At 52.4% G+C, this 17,076-nt stretch overlaps 1 protein-coding gene across 4 annotated transcripts in view; it reads right to left on the bottom strand.

The window, feature by feature from the left end:
- Nucleotides 1–175: 175 nt before the first annotated feature.
- The window catches only part of PLA2G6 (phospholipase A2 group VI), a 56,994-nt gene continuing 40,093 nt past the window's right edge, over nucleotides 176–17,076 (bottom strand). For all 4 annotated transcript variants that reach the window (XM_036251689.1, XM_036251688.1, XM_036251691.1 and 1 more), the window contains 7 exons: nucleotides 15,579–15,742; nucleotides 14,140–14,290; nucleotides 3,542–3,678; nucleotides 3,016–3,170; nucleotides 1,941–2,108; nucleotides 1,384–1,457; nucleotides 176–848 (listed from right to left, as the gene is read on the bottom strand). In XM_036251689.1, the coding sequence (XP_036107582.1) occupies nucleotides 704–848; nucleotides 1,384–1,457; nucleotides 1,941–2,108; nucleotides 3,016–3,170; nucleotides 3,542–3,678; nucleotides 14,140–14,290; nucleotides 15,579–15,742 (994 nt within the window). In that variant the 3' untranslated portion in view covers nucleotides 176–703. The remainder of the gene's footprint in view (nucleotides 849–1,383; nucleotides 1,458–1,940; nucleotides 2,109–3,015; nucleotides 3,171–3,541; nucleotides 3,679–14,139; nucleotides 14,291–15,578; nucleotides 15,743–17,076) is intronic.

Genomic DNA, 17,076 nt, shown 5'->3' with positions numbered 1-17,076 from the left:
AGAGGTGCCCCCGCCCCAGGGAGCCAGGAAACAGCGGCCATGTGCGTGGGCACACAGGACGGTGATGTCTGGCTGAGGTCAAGGTTTCGGGGAGTGGGGGGGGCACCCACACCCCAGTGTACACAACACAGGGTCACTGGAATCAAACCGTTTATTTCACAGTTTGGGGCGGCCTCACCCCACTCATAAATCACTGCCTGTCGAGAGCAGCCACAGGAGCAGCATTGGGAGCTGGGGCAGCTCTGAGGGTTGCAGGTGGCTGGGCGTGTGCCGAGGGGCAAAGTTGAATGGCGCGCCCCACTCCTGGCACATGGAGTTTCGGGGCTGACGAGGCGGGTGATGGAGTTTCTGCAGCTTCTCCAGCCCCGTGGCCAGGGAAGAGGGCAGAGGGTGGACGGGGCAGCTGCACCCCCAGAGGACCTGGAAGAACCCAGGGCTGGGGGCAAAGCTGGGCGCCCTTAGTGTTTGAACCGATAGGGTGAGGCTCTAGGCTTTCTAAGCCTGAAGTGACAAACGGACGGGAAGGCAGGGACAGAGGGGGAGAGAGGCCTTCAGGAGCAGCCTCAGGCAGGAAGCCAGTGCCCTCTGAGGCCCGTCTGTGGGCAGAGCAGCCATGGCCCAGCTCTGTGGTGCTGGGGCCTCAGTGGCCTCCCAGGCGGGGTTGGGTGGTGGGGCGGGTGGGGTAGCTGGGAGCCTGGCAGCCCTACAGCGACAGCAGCAGTTGGATGAGCTTGTGGAACTGCTCTCGGTGCTCGTAAATGTAGACCTCGGTCTCCCAGAGCGCGTTGACCAGCACCGTGTCACTGACCTCGTCCAGCATGATGTCCGTCCCCAGCTGGGGGTTCAATCTGTCCAAGTCAAGGAGGAGGGGTCATCCCAAGACTCTTGGCCTGGGTCGGGGGTAAGAGCTAGGACTTGGGAAAGGAAAGTCCCTGCCAAAGATTGGGGTAAAGAAGGTTGCCAGGTCTGGCCAGGCCAGGGAATGGGCTGGGGGCTGGGGACAGGGGCTAGGGGCTGGGGACCAGGGCTGGGGGCTGGGGACCAGGGCTAGAGGTTGGGGGCTGAGGCTGGGGGGTGAGGGCTGAAGGTTGGGGGTTGGGGGATGAGGCTGGGGGATGGGGGCTGAGGCTGGGGGATGGGGGCTGAGGCTGGGGGTTGGGGACTGAAGGCTGGGGGTTGGGAGCTGAAGGCTGGGGGTTGGGGGCTGAGGCTAGGGGCTGGGGACCAGGGCTGAGGACAGGGGCTAGGGGCTGGGGACCAGGGCTGGGGGCTGGGGACCAGGGCTGGAGGTTGGGGACCAGGGCTGGAGGTTGGGGGCTGAGGCTGGGGGGTGGGGACTGAAGGCTGGGGGTTGGGGGCTGAGGCTAGGGGCTATGTCCTCACCGGAAGTACTGGATGCCAACCATCTCGCACCAGGCCCGGGCTCGGTCTACGGCCCGCCCATCCGGATCCGTGCACTGGGGAGAGGTAGCCTCTGTGAGCACCCAGCACGCACACTCCCTGCCCAGGATCCCCAGATCCCCTTCTGGCTTAGCCACCCACCAGCACGGTGGCTTTGGGCAAGTCCCCTTCCCTGGCTGCAGCGATGGCCCCAGCTGTGCAGTCACAGGGGCACAGTCTGTGGTTTTCTCAGGTGGCCCAGCAGCACCCATTCAGGGTCAGGGAGCATGATGGGGGCAGGCAGGGGCTGAGTGGCCAGGCCTCCACGTCCCACCCCTGGCAGCTTTTGTCTAGCTGATGCTCTGGGCTCCCACATGGGGCTGTTTGAAGGAAGAAATCCACAGCACTGAGACTGAATCAGGGACCCCCCCCCCCCTTGAGCTGGCTAAAGAGGGTCCACAGAGCCTCCCTGACACCCAGGTGCCACAGAAGAGGGTGAAGCCAGGGTCCTGGGGCTGAGACCCGGAAGGAAGTGGGCCCAGGAAGGGACCCATACTCACACAGTCCACTACCATTTTTCCCAGTTCCTTGGCCCCAAACACAGTCTTAGCCAGTTCCCAGGGGTTGCTGGGACGGAAGACATCCACACAGGTCACAGGAACCTGTGGGGACTTCCCTGTCCCTAGAGAGACGACGATGGAGAGTTTCTTCACCTTGTTGCCCTGGCCCTGTTGGGACAGGACAGGGGTAGTGAGAGACCTTCCCCTGTGGCCCTGCCCCAGAGTGTGAGAGGCTGGTGGGGCTGGGCCCTGGAGGAGCACGCGGAGCTGAAGGGACTCCTGTGGCAGGAGCACAGCCTGGGCTGCCTCCTCCTCTGCTCGGGACTAGCTCTGCTGCCCACCTGCTGGGGGAGCTTGTGAGTCACCCCACAATAGGAGGGGGTTTGTAGGGATGGTGCCAGAGACCCTTCCTCATCCCACAGCCCCACCTCCGGGCAGCCTGCTTTGCTCGACCTGGGCTCTAGAGGGCGCTCACCTCTCTGAAGGCAGAGCCCCTGCCGCGCCACCGGAGCTGCGTCAGAACCCAGGGATGGCCACAGTGATGACCACAGCCAGCAAGGACAGAGATAGGAGCACAGGGAAGCCTCCTGGCGGTCCCCAGGCCGGTGCTATTAGTAACCCCATGCAGTGGCTCAAGTGAAGGGCGGGCAGAGCCAGGATCCAAACCCAGAGGCCAGGGCACCACCCGGCCCAGCTGGGGCCTCGGAACCCCTCTTAGCACAGTGCTTTGCGCAGGCCACCAGTCAGGCAGGTGCGAGTGCGGAACAGCGCTGCTGAGAGCACAGAGCAGCCGGGCGTGAAACCCACGCGCTCTGCGAGGACTGGGTCCCCCGGAAACCCACGCGCTCTGCGAGGACTCGGGCCCCCGGAAACCCACGCGCTCTGCGAGGACTCGGGCCCCCGGAAACCCACGCGCTCTGCGAGGACTCGGGTCCCCCGGAAACCCACGCGCTCTGCGAGGACTCGGTGCCCCGGAAACCCACGCGCTCTGCGAGGACTCGGTCCCCCAAACTTGCTGATGCGCTGGCCGCAGGGGTGGGCATATCTGGCCCCTCCGACCTGAGGTGGCTCTCACCTTGCGGATCATGTCCTGGTTGTACTCATGGATCTCGGTCATGGCGTCCAGGGTGGGGTTGTTGGCCAGGAGCCCGCCGTCCAGGAAGCGCCCATTAGGCCGGAAGTAGGTGGGGGCTGCCCCACTGCTCCGGGCTGCCCGCCACACCAGCTGCTCTGGGGGTGGGAGAGGAGGGTGGCCCAGTGGGACAAGGGACTGGTACAAAACCTGAGCTGTTCAGATCTCAGTGTGTGTGTGTGTGTGTGTGTGTGTGAGAACTCTTCAGGAATAGGGCAGCGAGGACATGCTGTCTGGCCCCACCACCCTGGGGGAAGGCAGGGCGCAGCTGAGGGCACCCAGGGGCCTCCTCTAGCCTGCCCCAGGCCTGACAGCTCCCAGGTCTGCCTGTCTGCCCATGAAAGCTCAAGGCAGCAGATAGGAGGGTGGTGGGCTAGGGGTGCCCAGCAACAAGCCTAGACTCCCACCCACCACCCCGCAGCCTCACAAACCAACTGCTTCCCACTGATGCATCAGACACCGTTTTAACCTGAAGGCTGAGTTGGAGGCTTGAGGTTAATATTCTGGCTGAAACGAGGCTCCCGCACACACTCTGGAGCCTCGTAGTTCCGGAAGAGATGAAGCTCAGCCGGCTGCCGGTCAGACAGTGTCCCCGTCAGCATCACCCTGGAGAAGACAAGGAGCAGGACAGCGGGAGTCACCGACCCATCCACTCTGGGAACTCATCCGAAGATGCTCTCGCACTGGAGACCGGCACACGGGAGGCTATCAGCAGCAGCATCTGTTAAAGCACAAGACTGCCGACAACTGAACTGTGTGCAGCCGGTCACTGTCCTGAGCCCGCCCCCTTCCCTGTGGGGTCCAGGTCACTGCAGAAGGACCAAGAAGCACTAGATGTGCTGAAAATCACTGAGCAGCAGGATTGATGGTCAAGTAGAAAATCAAGGCTCAGGACTGTGTGCAGTCTGCCACCATTTATTTAGAAACAACGCCCCCAAAACCTATGTACCTATTTGCTTAGTCAGAGGGGGCCCAGGAGCAGCACCTGGGCCAGGGGACTGCTTGGTGGCCCAGGAAGAGACCTCACCATGTCCGCTTTGATAACTCTTTGATGTTCTATCCACCCTGCGAGTCTATAACCCATGAAAATAGACTCCTGCTTGTCTTGAGAGACTCAGATGCCCTTAAATACTGTGGGTGTATGGACTGGCACAGCCTGGTGGAGACTACTGTGTGTAAAGACTCTTCCCAATGTCCTGGCTCTCTGACTGGGGAATTCCATTTTTGGAAATCTATCTTGCAGGAATAATCTTAGTTACAGTGAGGCTTCTCATATAAGGCTATCCGTCTCAGTGTAATTTACTACTGAGCACAATGAACCAATCTAAATGCGGACAACAGAAGGGAGGAAGCGCATGAAGTGTCAGCCGTTCAGAATTACGCTCGCCAGGGCCAGAGTAACCCAGAAATGTACGTTACACTGCAAAAATAGATATAAAGCAAAGGGAACACAAAACTCTGCATAGGAGAAAATATCATCTTTCCATTTCTGGGAACACTGTGGAAAAGGTAATTTGAACAATCCTCCCACTAAACAAAAAATTAAAAGCTGGAAAATATATTTTTGGCCCTGGCCGGTTTGGCTCAGCGGTTGGAGCATCGGCCTGCGGTCCAGAGAGACCCGGGTTCGGTTCCCGCTAAGGGCACGTACCTCGGTTGCAGTTTGTCCCCGGCCCTGGTTGGTCGTGCGGGTGGCAGCCACTCGATGTGTCCCTTCACATCAATGTTTCTCTCTCCCTCTCTTCCTCTCTCTCCCTCCTGCTCTATCTGAACAAAAAATGGAAAAATGTCCTCGGGTGAGGATAAAATATATATATTTGAAAAAAATCTGCTTAAAAGCATAGACCTGGCAAGCTAGAAGGGAATGTCAGGTAAATTCTGAGAAGAGCAAGAACCCAGAGAACAGACCCAGCTTTTACCTGAAGGCAGATACCAAACTCAGTACATTTCAACTTCAGTGTTGACGGTCTCATGGGGACAGAGGGACAAAGACCAAGCCCAGGGCCTGCCAAAGGTTAGGGGTCTAATGGGAGACCCTCCCTATATTACGTTGGGACCCCAAAGGGTTATTCTCTTTTTTAAAAATATGTTTTATTGATTTTTTAGAGAGAGAGGAAGGGAGAGAGGTAGAAACATTGATGAGAGAGAAAGATTGATCAGCTGTCTCCTGCACGTGCCCCCACTGAGGATCGAGCCCACAACCCGGGCATGTGCCCCGACCAGGAATCGAACTGGTGACCTCTTGGTGCACGGGACAATGCTCAACCGACTGAGCCACACCGGCTGGGCAAGGGCTATACTCTTGGATAAGATGAACCAGAAATAAACCTACCCCTTACCCATCCCTGCAGGTTATAAGGAAAGTTGCCCTGGCACTGGACAAAGAAGGGAGAAAAAATCCCTAAGAAGGAATAACCACAGACTAACCCTCCTTCAGATTTGTAGTTTAAATTCACATCACCTGCCCTGGCTGGTTTGGCTCAGTGGTTAGTGCATCGGATCACAGACCAAGGGGTCGCAGGTTTGATTCCTAGTCAAGGGTTCGATCCCCGGTCCCAGTCAGGGTCATGCAGGAAGCAACCAATCAGTGTGTCACTCTCACACTGATGTTTCTCTTTCTCCCTCCCTCCCTTCCACTCTAAAAAAATCAATGGAAAAATATATTCAGGTCCTGGCCAGTTTGGCTCAGCAATTGGAGCGTTGGCTCAGGGACCAAAGAGTCGCAGGTTCGATTCCAGTCAAGGGCACGTACCTCCGTTGTGGTTCATCCCCAGCCCTGGTCGGGATTGTGTGGAAGGCAACCAATCTACGTGTCTCTCTCACATTGATGTTTCTCTCTCTCTCCCTCCCTCCCTCCCTCCCACTCTAACTGAAGATAGATGGAAAGAGTATCCTCTGGTAAGGATTTAAAAAAAAAAATTATAGCCCTGGCCGGTTTGGCTCAGCGGTTAGAGTGTCGGCCTGCGGTCCAGAGAGACCCGGGTTCGGTTCCCACTGAGGGCATGTACCTTGGTTGCAGTTTGTCCCCGGCCCTGGTTGGGTTGTGAGGGTGGCAGCCACTCGATGTGTCCCTTTCACGTCGATGTTTCTCTCTCTCTCTCTTTCCCACTCTATCTGAACAAAATAAAAAATAATAAATAAAAAAAAAAAATTATACACACACACTCGGGTGAGGATTAACTAAATAACTAACTAACTAAATAAATAAATAAATAAATTCACATAGCCTGGGGGAAGTCTCAATTCCTTCATGTCAAGAATTTAATTAGAGTGGCCTTAGATGGTAGTGTACCTAGGTACCTTAAAGAGACAGCACACAACCCTCTGAAGGAAGATACTCTCATTCTAGCCTCACAGAATGTGCATATATTACTATTCTCCAGTACTAAGAAACATCATATAGTCAAAAAAAAAAAAAAAGAGGGGGCCCTGGTTGGTGTGGCTTAGTTGGTTGGAGCGTTGTCCCATATACTGGAAGGTTGCAAGTTTGATTCCCTGTCAGGGCACATACCTAGGTTGTGGATCTGATCCCCAGTCTGGGCATGTACAGGAGGCAACCAATTGATGTAGGTATCTCTCTCACATCGATGTTTCTGTCTTTCTCTCCCTTTCTCCCTCTCAAAAATCAATATAAAAAACAACAATCTACCATGAATGAGAAACATCATAAACCAACATAAACAATAAAACATACCTACATAGACTGCAGATATTTTAATCCTCAAATATTATAAAACAGATATTATATTTAAAGACATCAAAGACAAATCTGATATCTTCAGGAAAAAAGAAACTATAAGTAATGACCTATAATATTTGAAGAACCACAGAGTACTTCTAGAAATTAAACAACAACAAACCAATAGAATAAAAAACTTAGTGGATATGTTAAATGTAAATTTAGATAAGGCTAAAGAGAGAATTTATGAATTAGAAAATAGGTAAGTAGGAATTATCCAGAATGCAACACAGAGATAAAATGATAGAAAATACAGGAGAAAAGACATGAAAGAGAGAAAAGGTCTAAGTATGTTTAATTAAGTTCCAAAAGAAGAGGGGAGTAAAAATTATGCAGAGGCAAGGGTTGAAGAGATAATGACTCATGTTTCCAGTACTGAAGAAAGGCACTAATCCGAAGATTCCAGAAGACCAACAAATCCCATGCAGGATAGATTAGAAGGAATTCATGTCTAGATATATCATATGCAGCTGTAGAGCACCAAAAACAAATAAAAGCATCCTGAGAATAAAGACAAATTACCTTCAAAAGAGTAACTGTTAATCGGAATTGACTTTCTAAGTGCAACAATGGAAATGAAAGGATAACAGAATGAAACTGTGCATGTTCTACAAGAAAATCACCAACCCAGAATTCTATACCCAAGAATAAGCGTGAAATAAAACTAGTTTCAAATGATGAGATTGAAATAAACCTATTTGCAAATAATTCTGCTAGTAATTCAGCACCAGCAGACCTTCTCTACAGGAAAGTCATACAAAAAAAAAAAAAAATGTATTTTAGGCAGAACAGAAGTGGTCACAGATGGAGTCTGAGATGCAGGAAAGAATGTAGAGCAAAGAAGTGATACACATATATACATATATATACATGTACGCATACACATATGTATACACATACACAGATACATACCCAATGCTATGCCAGAGCCTCATACTGGCTTGTGAGAGCCTATTGCTAAATCTCAAAGCTGCTTGTTAAATGGTTGGTAGCTTGAAATTGGCCATGGTGGGAGTATTTATGCCATGGCAATGACTATAAATCAGCGCTTCGCCCCACCACCTCAGAGATCTGGTTTACCAGCACACTGATAGATAAAATTTAAATAAACATCATCTTTAAAAAACAATAATAATGTCTCATAAGACTTAAAAAAAAAAAGACAGATTTAAAATATGGAAAGTCAATTATAGATAAGGAAAGGTACATGGAATTAATGAAATCAAGCTCACTCATGAACATGGATGCAAAATCCTAAGCAAAATATTAGCAGACCGAACCAATCAGAGTTCTCTCTGTAAGAGATGCCAGGAATTGAAAGCAGGGACTTGAACTCCAGCAGGGACTTGTACACACCCATATGCCCAGCAGCATTATTCACAATAGTTAATAGGTGAAAATGACCCAAATGTCTGCCAACAGATGGATGGAGAGACAAAATGTGATAAACATGCCCAATGGAATACTATTCAGTCTTTAAAAAGGAAGGAAATTCTGACACATGCTATAACATGGGTGAACCTTGAGGACATTATGCCAAGGACACTGTGAACTAAGCCAGTCACAACAAGACAAATACTGTGTGATCCCACTGACTGAGTCACTTGCAGCTGCCAAACTCATGGAGACACAAAGTAGCAAGGTGGTTGTCAAGGGCTGGGGGAGGGGGATGGGAGTTGTTTGCTGGGTACAGAGTTTCCATTTTGCAGGATGAAAATGTTCAGTCCCTGGCCCGTGTGGCTCAATGGTTAGAGTGTCAGCCCGTCCATGCACAGAAGGGTCGTGGGTTCACTCCTTGGTCAAGGGCATGTACCTGGGTTGCAGGTTTGAGTTTGGGAGGCAACTAATTGATGTGTCTCTTTCACACTGATGTTTCTCTCTCTCCCCCTCCCCTACCCTCTCCCTTCCATTCTCTAAAAAAAAGTTTTTTAAATGGAAATATCCTCAGGTGAAGATTAACAACAACAACAACAACAACAAAAGATAAAATTCAGGATAGGAGATTAGTTGCTCAACAATGTGAATATACTTTTTTTTTTTTTTATCCTCACCCGAGGACATTTTTCGATATTTTGTTCAGATAGAGTGAGAGGGAGAGAGAGAGAGAGAAACATCGACGTGAAAGGGACACATCGAGTGGTTGCCACCCGCATGACCAACCAGGGCCGGGGACAAACTGCAACCAAGGTACGTGTCCTTAGCGGGAACCGAACCCGGGTCTCTCCAGACCGCAGGCCGACGCTCTAACCGCTGAGCCAAACCGGCCAGGGCAACAATGTGAATATACTTAACACTATTGAACTGTACACTTAAAAATGTTTAATACAGTCCTGGTCAGTTTGGTTCAGCCGTTAGAGTGTCGGCCCACGGACCAGAGAGTCCCGGGTTCGGTTCCCACTAAGGGCACGTGCCTCGGTTGCAGTTTGTCCCTGGCCCTGGTTGGGGTCATGTGGGTGGCAACCAGTCGATGTGACTCTCTCACATCAGTGTTTCTCTGTCTCTCTTCCTCCCTTTCTCCCTCCCGCTTTATCTGAAGATAAATGCAAAAATGTCCTCTGGTGAGGATAAAAAAAAAAGTTTAATACGGTACGTTTTATGTTGTGTATATTTTACCACAATTAAAAATTTTAAAATAAATGGTATTTCTAAATAGAAGCTACAGTTGGAAAATAAAATGCTTTAAAATGTATGGTTTACAATAGCACAGAACATATGCAGTACCTAAGAATAAAAAGAACAGACATGTGAGATCTCTAAATAAAATGATAAAGCTGTACTGAGAAACTGGGCACAAATGGAATGATTCACTACGTCCTCTAACTGGAAGACTCAGAGTTTCCTTTTTTTTTTTTGGTTTATTAATTCTCACCCAAGGATATTTCTCCATTGATTTTTTTAGGTGGAGTGGAAGGGAGGGAAGGAGGGAGAGAGAGAAACATCGATTGTTGCCTCCCTCACGACCCTGACTGGGACTGGGGACTGAACCTATGAATGAGATACAAGCCCCTGACCAGAACCAAACCCGTGATTCTTCGGTCCTCAGGCCGACGCTCTAACAGCTGAGCCAAACCGGCCAGGGCAAGACTCGGTGTCTTCTTTTTCTTTTTATATTTTTTCATTGATTCTGAGATAGAGTAGAAGGAAGGGAGGGAGGGAAAGAGAGAAAGAAACATCACTGTGAGAGACACATCGACTGGCTGCCCTCCACACGACCCAGACCAGGGCCAGGATCAAACCCCAACCCTCCGGTCCACAGGCCGCCACACTAATGGCTGAGCCAAACCCCCAGGGCAAGACTCAGCATTTTCAATGTCAATTCTCTCCCAAAGAAGCTCATAGATTCACTGTTGGGTCTCCCTGAAACAAAACTCAATCAAAATCCCACCAAAGTTTGATTTTGTGTAGAAAGTGGCAACCTGATGATACCATTTATATGGACACACAAGTAGCAACAACTAACTTTCATATAGACTTCCATGTGCCAAAAGTTTTATAAATATTAACTTTTTCACTCCTCGTGAAAACCCCAAGAGACAGGTAGTATGTTATTCCCTTCTTCTAGAAGAGGACACTTCAGGGTGCATGCTCTTCCCACTTCTCTACAGTGCCCCCAGAACAGCTGACACTCTGGAAGGCGAAGGTCAGGGCGGGAGGCCCTGCTGCCTGGACCCCGGGACTTGGTGTAACGCTTCAGAGTCAGGGTTCCACAGTCTGTGCACAGGGACAGTCATCCAGCCAACGGAGCAGGACATGGCCAGAAAGAGACCGAGGCAGGGACCCCTGAGCCTCCACCAAGAAGACAGACTTCTGGCCAGATGAGGCTGGGGAGACCGAGTACTCACAGAAGAACACGAGGCTGGAGCTCCCCAATACACAGATCAACTCCAGGCTCATAGCAGACCCAACAGGAGAGGCAGACCCAGAGCTTTCTGACCTGACACAGGAGATTGGCTTCCTCCCTAAGGCTAAGGAAGGGTTCTTAACTTTTTTTTTTTCCTTTTATTGATTTTAGAGAGAGAGGAAGGGAGAGAGAGAGAGAAACGTGGATGAGAGAGAACATCGATTGGCCACCTCCTGCACGCCCCGCACTGGGGATCAGGCCCACAACCTGGGCAAGGGCCCTGATCAGGAATGGAACCAGGACCTCTTGGTGCATGAGTCAATGCTCAACCACTGAGCCACACCAGCCAGACTAAGGAAGGGTTCTTAAATGAGACGTGAAAAGCACAAACCATACAAAGGAACACACTTATCAATTCTACGACATTAGAAACACCTGTTCACCAACAAAACACCTTAAAGACAGTGAAAAGAGCCCTGGCCAGTTTTGCTCAGTGGTTAGAGTCAGCCTGAAGACCAAAGAGTCTTGGGTTTGATTCCTGGTCAAGGGCACATAACTTGGTTGCAGGTTCAATCCCTGGCCTGGGTCTGGGTTGTTTGAGGGGCAACCAATTGATCTCTCTCCCTCTACTCCTCTCACTCTATCTAGAAATCAACAGAAAAATATCCTTGGGTGAGGACTAAAGGAAAAAAGAGAAAGTGAAAAGATAAGCCATGAAGTGGGAGAAAAGATTTCAAATCCATATATACCTTAAAGGACTAATTTTCAAAAAATAAAAAAAATGATCATTAAGAAGCCTCATCACCCCAAATTCACACAATCCAATTTTTCCTAAAATAGACAAAACTCTTGAACAAGGAACTTCATGAAAGAGGAAACCAAATGGCCTTTAAATCAATGAAAAGTTGTTTCAACCTCCCTAGTCATCAGGGAAATGAAAATTCAAAACACATGGAGACACCACTCATATCCCCAGATTTGTGAAGATAAAGACATCTGATGCCCAGCCAGTGTGGCTCAGTGGTTGAGCTTCGACCCATGCACCAAGAAGTTGCCAGTTCAACTCCCAATCAGAACACATGCCCAGCTTGTGGGCCCAATCCCCAGTGGGGGGCATGCAGGAAGCAGCCAATCAATGTTCTCTCTCATGGATGTTTCTGTCTCTCTCTCCTCCCTTCCTCTCTCTCTAAAATCAATAAAGAAAAAAAGAGACGTCTGACAATAAGCAATAGGAACGCAGACACGGCGAATGGAGTGAAAATGGAAATCAGCACTTTGGGCAGAACCTGAGAAGTGGGCATCCTCTGAGCACGTGCTCCAGGGAGCCCTGTACACGCGTGGGTCAGAAAACACGTCCTCCAGTGTTCACTGCAGCACTCTTCGCAAGAGCTCCAATCTGGGAGCAACCCAAGAGTCCATGGAAGGTATTCGGAGAAATAACTGTAGGGCATCGTCTCTTGAGCAAGAATGAATGAAGTATAGCCTCACCCGGCCTGGGCCCAGCAGACAAGCGGAGCAGTGATGGGAAGGAGATAACACACAAAGTGATTCTGCCCAAGCGAGACAGGCAAGACCCTAACCGTGCTGGGCAAGGCTACACTCACAGGTGAAACCACACAGAGAAGCCAGGAGTCCCGCTGCACACCAGCCAGGAGAGCGGCTACCCCAGTGGGAGGGCAGGAGCTGTGACGGGGTGGGGCACGTATTCAGGGGGCTTTTGCACCTGGCGGCTGGTCATGTGAGAGTTTGTTTGATATTTATGCACAGAACTGGTTTATGTACCTTTCTAAGTGTAAGCTCTAATTCAAGAAAAAAGGTCAAGGATAAAATATACAAAAATGTTTTTAAAACATTGTACTTTAGCCCTGGCCAGTTGTCTCAGTGGTTAGAGCATCATCCCTCAGACCGAAGAGTCTTGGGTTCGATTCCTGATCAAGAGCACGTGTACCTTGGTTGCGTTCAATCCCCGACCCAGGTTGGGGTCATGTATGTCTCTCTCACCTCAATGTTTCTTTCTCTCTCTCTCTCTCTCCCCCCCACTCTATCTAAAAATTGATGGAAACATATTCTTGGATGAGGATTAACAAAAAGAAAGAAACAAACAAAAACAAAAACACTGTACTTTCGTTAAGAAATCATGGATGGTACTTTCCTCCTGTTTTTCTCTGTATTTTCCAAATCTCCTCAAAAGACTATGCATTACTCTTCAATAAAAAAAAAAAAAAAAAAAAGAAACCCTGCCCAGTTTGGCTCAGCGGTTAGAGCGTTGGCCTGTGGACCAGAGACCCGGGTTCAGTTCCCGCTAAGGGCACGTGCCTCGGTTGCAGTTTGTCCCCAGCCCCATTGGGGTTGTGTGGGTGGCAACCACTTGGTGTGTCTCTCTCACATCGATGTTTCCCTCTCTCTCCCTTCCTCTCTCCTTCCTGCTCTATCTGAAGATAAATGCAAAAAAAATGTCCTCGGGTGAAGATAAAAAAAAAAAACAAGAAAGAAAAGAAAAGCTTTATTATAAAAAGAAATCCTCCCAAACCCTCAAGGCCTCACTCATACTTCGCTTCCTCCAGGAAGCCCTCCCTGACCACCTCACCCCCCGTCCTCTCTCCCTTTTGCTTCCATGGATAGTCAGTTGAACACTTTTCAATGGTCTGGTCTGAGGCAGGCACTGTGCTAGGTGCTGGGGCTACAGAAAAATCAGGGCAGTCATGTTCCTACTTCCGTGAGCTCACTGTCTGGCTGGCAAGACAGGCATTACACAGACAATGAAGTAGTTCGGGGTGGGGAGTACTGCAAAGCAGAAGTGCTGTCGGCTCTTCTGGAACCTCTTCAACTAAGCACACACTGCCTTGTGTGGCTGCTGTTTTTTCAGGTCACTGATCTCCCCACCACAGCGTAAGCCTTTGCACCTAGTGGGTGCATCCATTCCCCTCTTCCCCAGCGCACGCGTGCTCACACAGCCTGGGCAGAGCCTGCTAGCCAAGAGGTCCTGGATGTGTGCCCAATGAGGAGCGAGCCCCTCTGACCCTCGGACGTGCAGGAAAACACCAGATATGGGTGGAGGGTGTTTTCTTTCTTTTTTTTTTTTTTTATCCTCACCCGAGGACATTTTTCCATTTTATGTTCAGGTAGAGTGGGAGGGAGAGAGAGGAACAGAGAGAGAGAGAGAAACATCGATGTGAAAGGAACACATCAAGTGGCTGCCACCCGCACAACCAACCAGGGCCGGGGACAAACTGCAACCGAGGTACGCGCCCTTAGCGGGAACCGAACCCGGGTCTCTCAGGACCACAGGCCGATGCTCTAACCGCTGAACCAAACCTGCCAGGGCTGGAGGGTGTTTTCCATCCGTGTTCTCCAGAAGCCCCTCGTTTCCATGGGAAGAAGCTGTTCCCCCCACCCCCTCAGCTTTAATCAGACCAGGACAGGGAGCCTCTGCCCAGAACAGCCGAAGAGGCACAGCTGAGGCCACAGTCCCAGTGAGCAGGCTTACTTGGGCTTCTTGACGTCTGTCATCTTGGTGTGCTCGCCAAACTCCCGCTTCAGGAACTCCTCCAGGGGCCCAGACTCGTAGGGCCGCGAGCCCCGGAACACCTCGTCCTTCATGCGGAAGTACACACCACGCATGTAGGCCATGGACTTGCCTAGGAACAAGCGGGTCAGAGGCGGGGTGACAGGGCCTGAGCATGGGCCAGCCCGGAGGCCAGCAGTGGCTGGAACTGGCAGGTAGACTGACCAAGCCTGGGCTCCCGGGCCTCTCCTCTGCACCTCCCCACGGGCAGGTGCCCTCAGCAGCCCAAGGCTCTGGACTTGAATTTGTGTTCATGATTTTGTATGTTCCCTGGAGAAGGGCCCTGAAAGTGCATAAGCTTGTAAATCCGCATCTATCCTGTTTGTCACACAACAGAAGGCCCAGCCCTGTTCTCTGAGCCTCCGACACCAGGGGCAGAGGCAGGCTGGCCTCCCAGGACACTGAGGTGCCCAGTGCGCCTCACCGGCCAGGGCTGTGCATGCAGGGGGCTGGGGAGGGGGCTTCCACCTGTGCGCAAGTTGAACTGGGCGACTTCCCAGATCCCTTCTCCCATAGCTCTCAGGAGTCTGAACACCCTAGATGGGGGGCGCATGTCCTCTGAAGAAGGAAGTGCCCCTTTCTGGAGAAGAGGCTAGGGATTCTCCCCATACCACCCACCTGACGTCCCCTGGGCTGAGGCAGGCCCCCGAGAAGGCTCTCCTCAGAGGGAAGGCAGAGAGCGACTGGGACCTGGAGCCAGGGGAGAGAGCAGGCGTACTGATGGAGACCGGCCTGGCTCTGCCTGACTCACTGGTGACCCCCCCAGTCCTCAGTTTCCCTGGTTGCAACCTCACAAGGCTGCGGTGCCAATCATAAAAACAACGTGAAATCCTGGGCAGTGAACTGCTGGGATGACATAGCCTGGCCACCTGCCACCTGCCGATCCTTCTCTCCCCAGAGTCCCAGGGACGCGGCTCTCAGCCACTTCCTGTGCCCATGTCCCCGGAGACCCCGGACTTCTGGGCCATGGCCTCCTCCCTCAGTGAACACCAGAGGCCTTGCTGCTCCCATGAGACAGGGGCTCCCTGAGTGGAGTGTGCGTCTGACCCACCCCTGGACCCTAGCACCTCGCACAGGCCTGGCCCTGAGGCCTCAGGTGCGGAAGGGCCTCCCCTGGTGCCTTCAGACCTGGAGGGCCCTCGGACAGCATGGAACTGACTGGACCAGGCAGGGATCGGTCAGGGATGCCGAGGCCAAGACGGATTCCGGCCCGGGCAGGGCTGGGGCTGTTCTGGGAGGCCCCCACAGGCAGCATCACGCAGCCCAGACAGGTCACTTGAGTCAAGACAAGGCCTACCCAGAAGTCTGCAGGTCCTGACCCCAACCCGCCCTGCGCCTGCCCTCCAGGGATCTGCCCTCACTGTGCAGAATGGCCAGGGCAAGGATGCCCCCGGTGCTGGTCCCGGCCACCCAGTCGAAGAGGTCCTTGGTGGCGACGCCGGAGGCCCTCTCGATGGCGATGAGGAGCTGGATGATGACCAGGCCTTTCACGCCCCCTCCGTCCAGGCACAGCAGGTTGTCGTGGCTGTGGTGGGGACAGCAGTGGGAGAAGAGGTTCGTCACAGCCCGCCCCTTACCTCCCTGGGCGTCGGTGCTGTGGCAGCCGCCCGTGCGCGGGAGACCAAGCCCAGCAGGGCTCCGTGCTATGGGGCTTTGCGGGGGCAGCGAAGCCATGAAGGAATAAATGTGTCTTTCAGGAGGTGAGAAGTGCAGCAGAGGAAGCCAAGGAAGGTAAGGGGCAGCTGAGGGCACCTAACCGGCCAGGTGCCACTTCAGCAGACACCTGGGTCTGCCCCCCAGCTGGATGGGGAGCTCGGTGAGGACAGTCACTGGGTTTTGATCAGGTCTGGATTCCCACTCCCAGGTGCCCGATAAAGTCTGTTTGAATTAACAAGGCTGGGGGAGTCTGGCTCAGCAGTCAGAGCGTCGGCCTGTGGACCAGAGAGTCCTGGGTTTGGTTCCCGCTAAGGGCACATACCTTGGTTGCAGTTTGTCCCCCGCCCTGTTTGGGGTCGTGTGGATGGCAACCAGTCGATGTGTCTCTCACATCGATATTTCTCTCTCTCCCTTCCATTCGTTCTATCTGAATATAAATGCAAAAAAAAAAAAAAGTGTCCTGGGGTGAGGATAAAAAGTAAATAAACAAGCTCAGGGAGGTGCCAGTACCCTACAGCCAGGCAGGAACAGGTGGCAGGGCAGGGTCAGGGCCCTCTACCAGCGGGGAGCAGTGGGGAGAAGGGGCAGGGAGGAAGCACGGTCTATGTGCTGGGAGCTGCGAGGGACTTTTGCCAGCAGGAACTCACTACAATGCCCCACGTCCCTTAGAGGTGGGCACTCTGTGACCCATGCGTGACTGTGAAGGAATGAAGGAAATGAAGCTCAGGGGTTAGGTGACCACGAAAGTCACATGGGTGGTCAAGGGATGCTGGCTTGATCTGGACCAGGTCTGCTGCCTCCTCGGTGGCACGCTGTCCCGCAGGCCCTGACATGTCCCCCGCACTGGCCTGCCCAGCCCCTTGCCCCCGGGGGAGGCCTCCATGGTCTGTGCGCAAAACTGGAACTGTCCTCCTGGTCTCCTTATGGCTCCATCTCAGTCTACATGTCACTGCGGAGAGCCTGCTCCGAGGCCATCGGCACCTCCAGCTCTGCCGGCCCCGGCCCCGGCCCCTGCCCACGCACTTCCTTAGCGTGGAGCACTCTGCCTCCTTGAGCGTCCTAGTTTGCTGCCCTCCCCGCTGGACGGTGCGTCTGAGGCCAGGGACTGGCTCTGCTCCACAGTGCGCACGGAGGCCTTTTAATGCACCGCTGCTCCGTGGAGGAGGCCGGCGCGGCCTGCCTGCAGGTCCCTGTCCTTTCCCA

The sequence above is a fragment of the Molossus molossus genome, unplaced genomic scaffold, assembly GCF_014108415.1.
Source record: "Molossus molossus isolate mMolMol1 unplaced genomic scaffold, mMolMol1.p scaffold_m16_p_10, whole genome shotgun sequence".
Classification (NCBI taxonomy): domain Eukaryota; kingdom Metazoa; phylum Chordata; class Mammalia; order Chiroptera; family Molossidae; genus Molossus; species Molossus molossus.
This window is presented reverse-complemented; position numbering and strand designations above follow the sequence as displayed.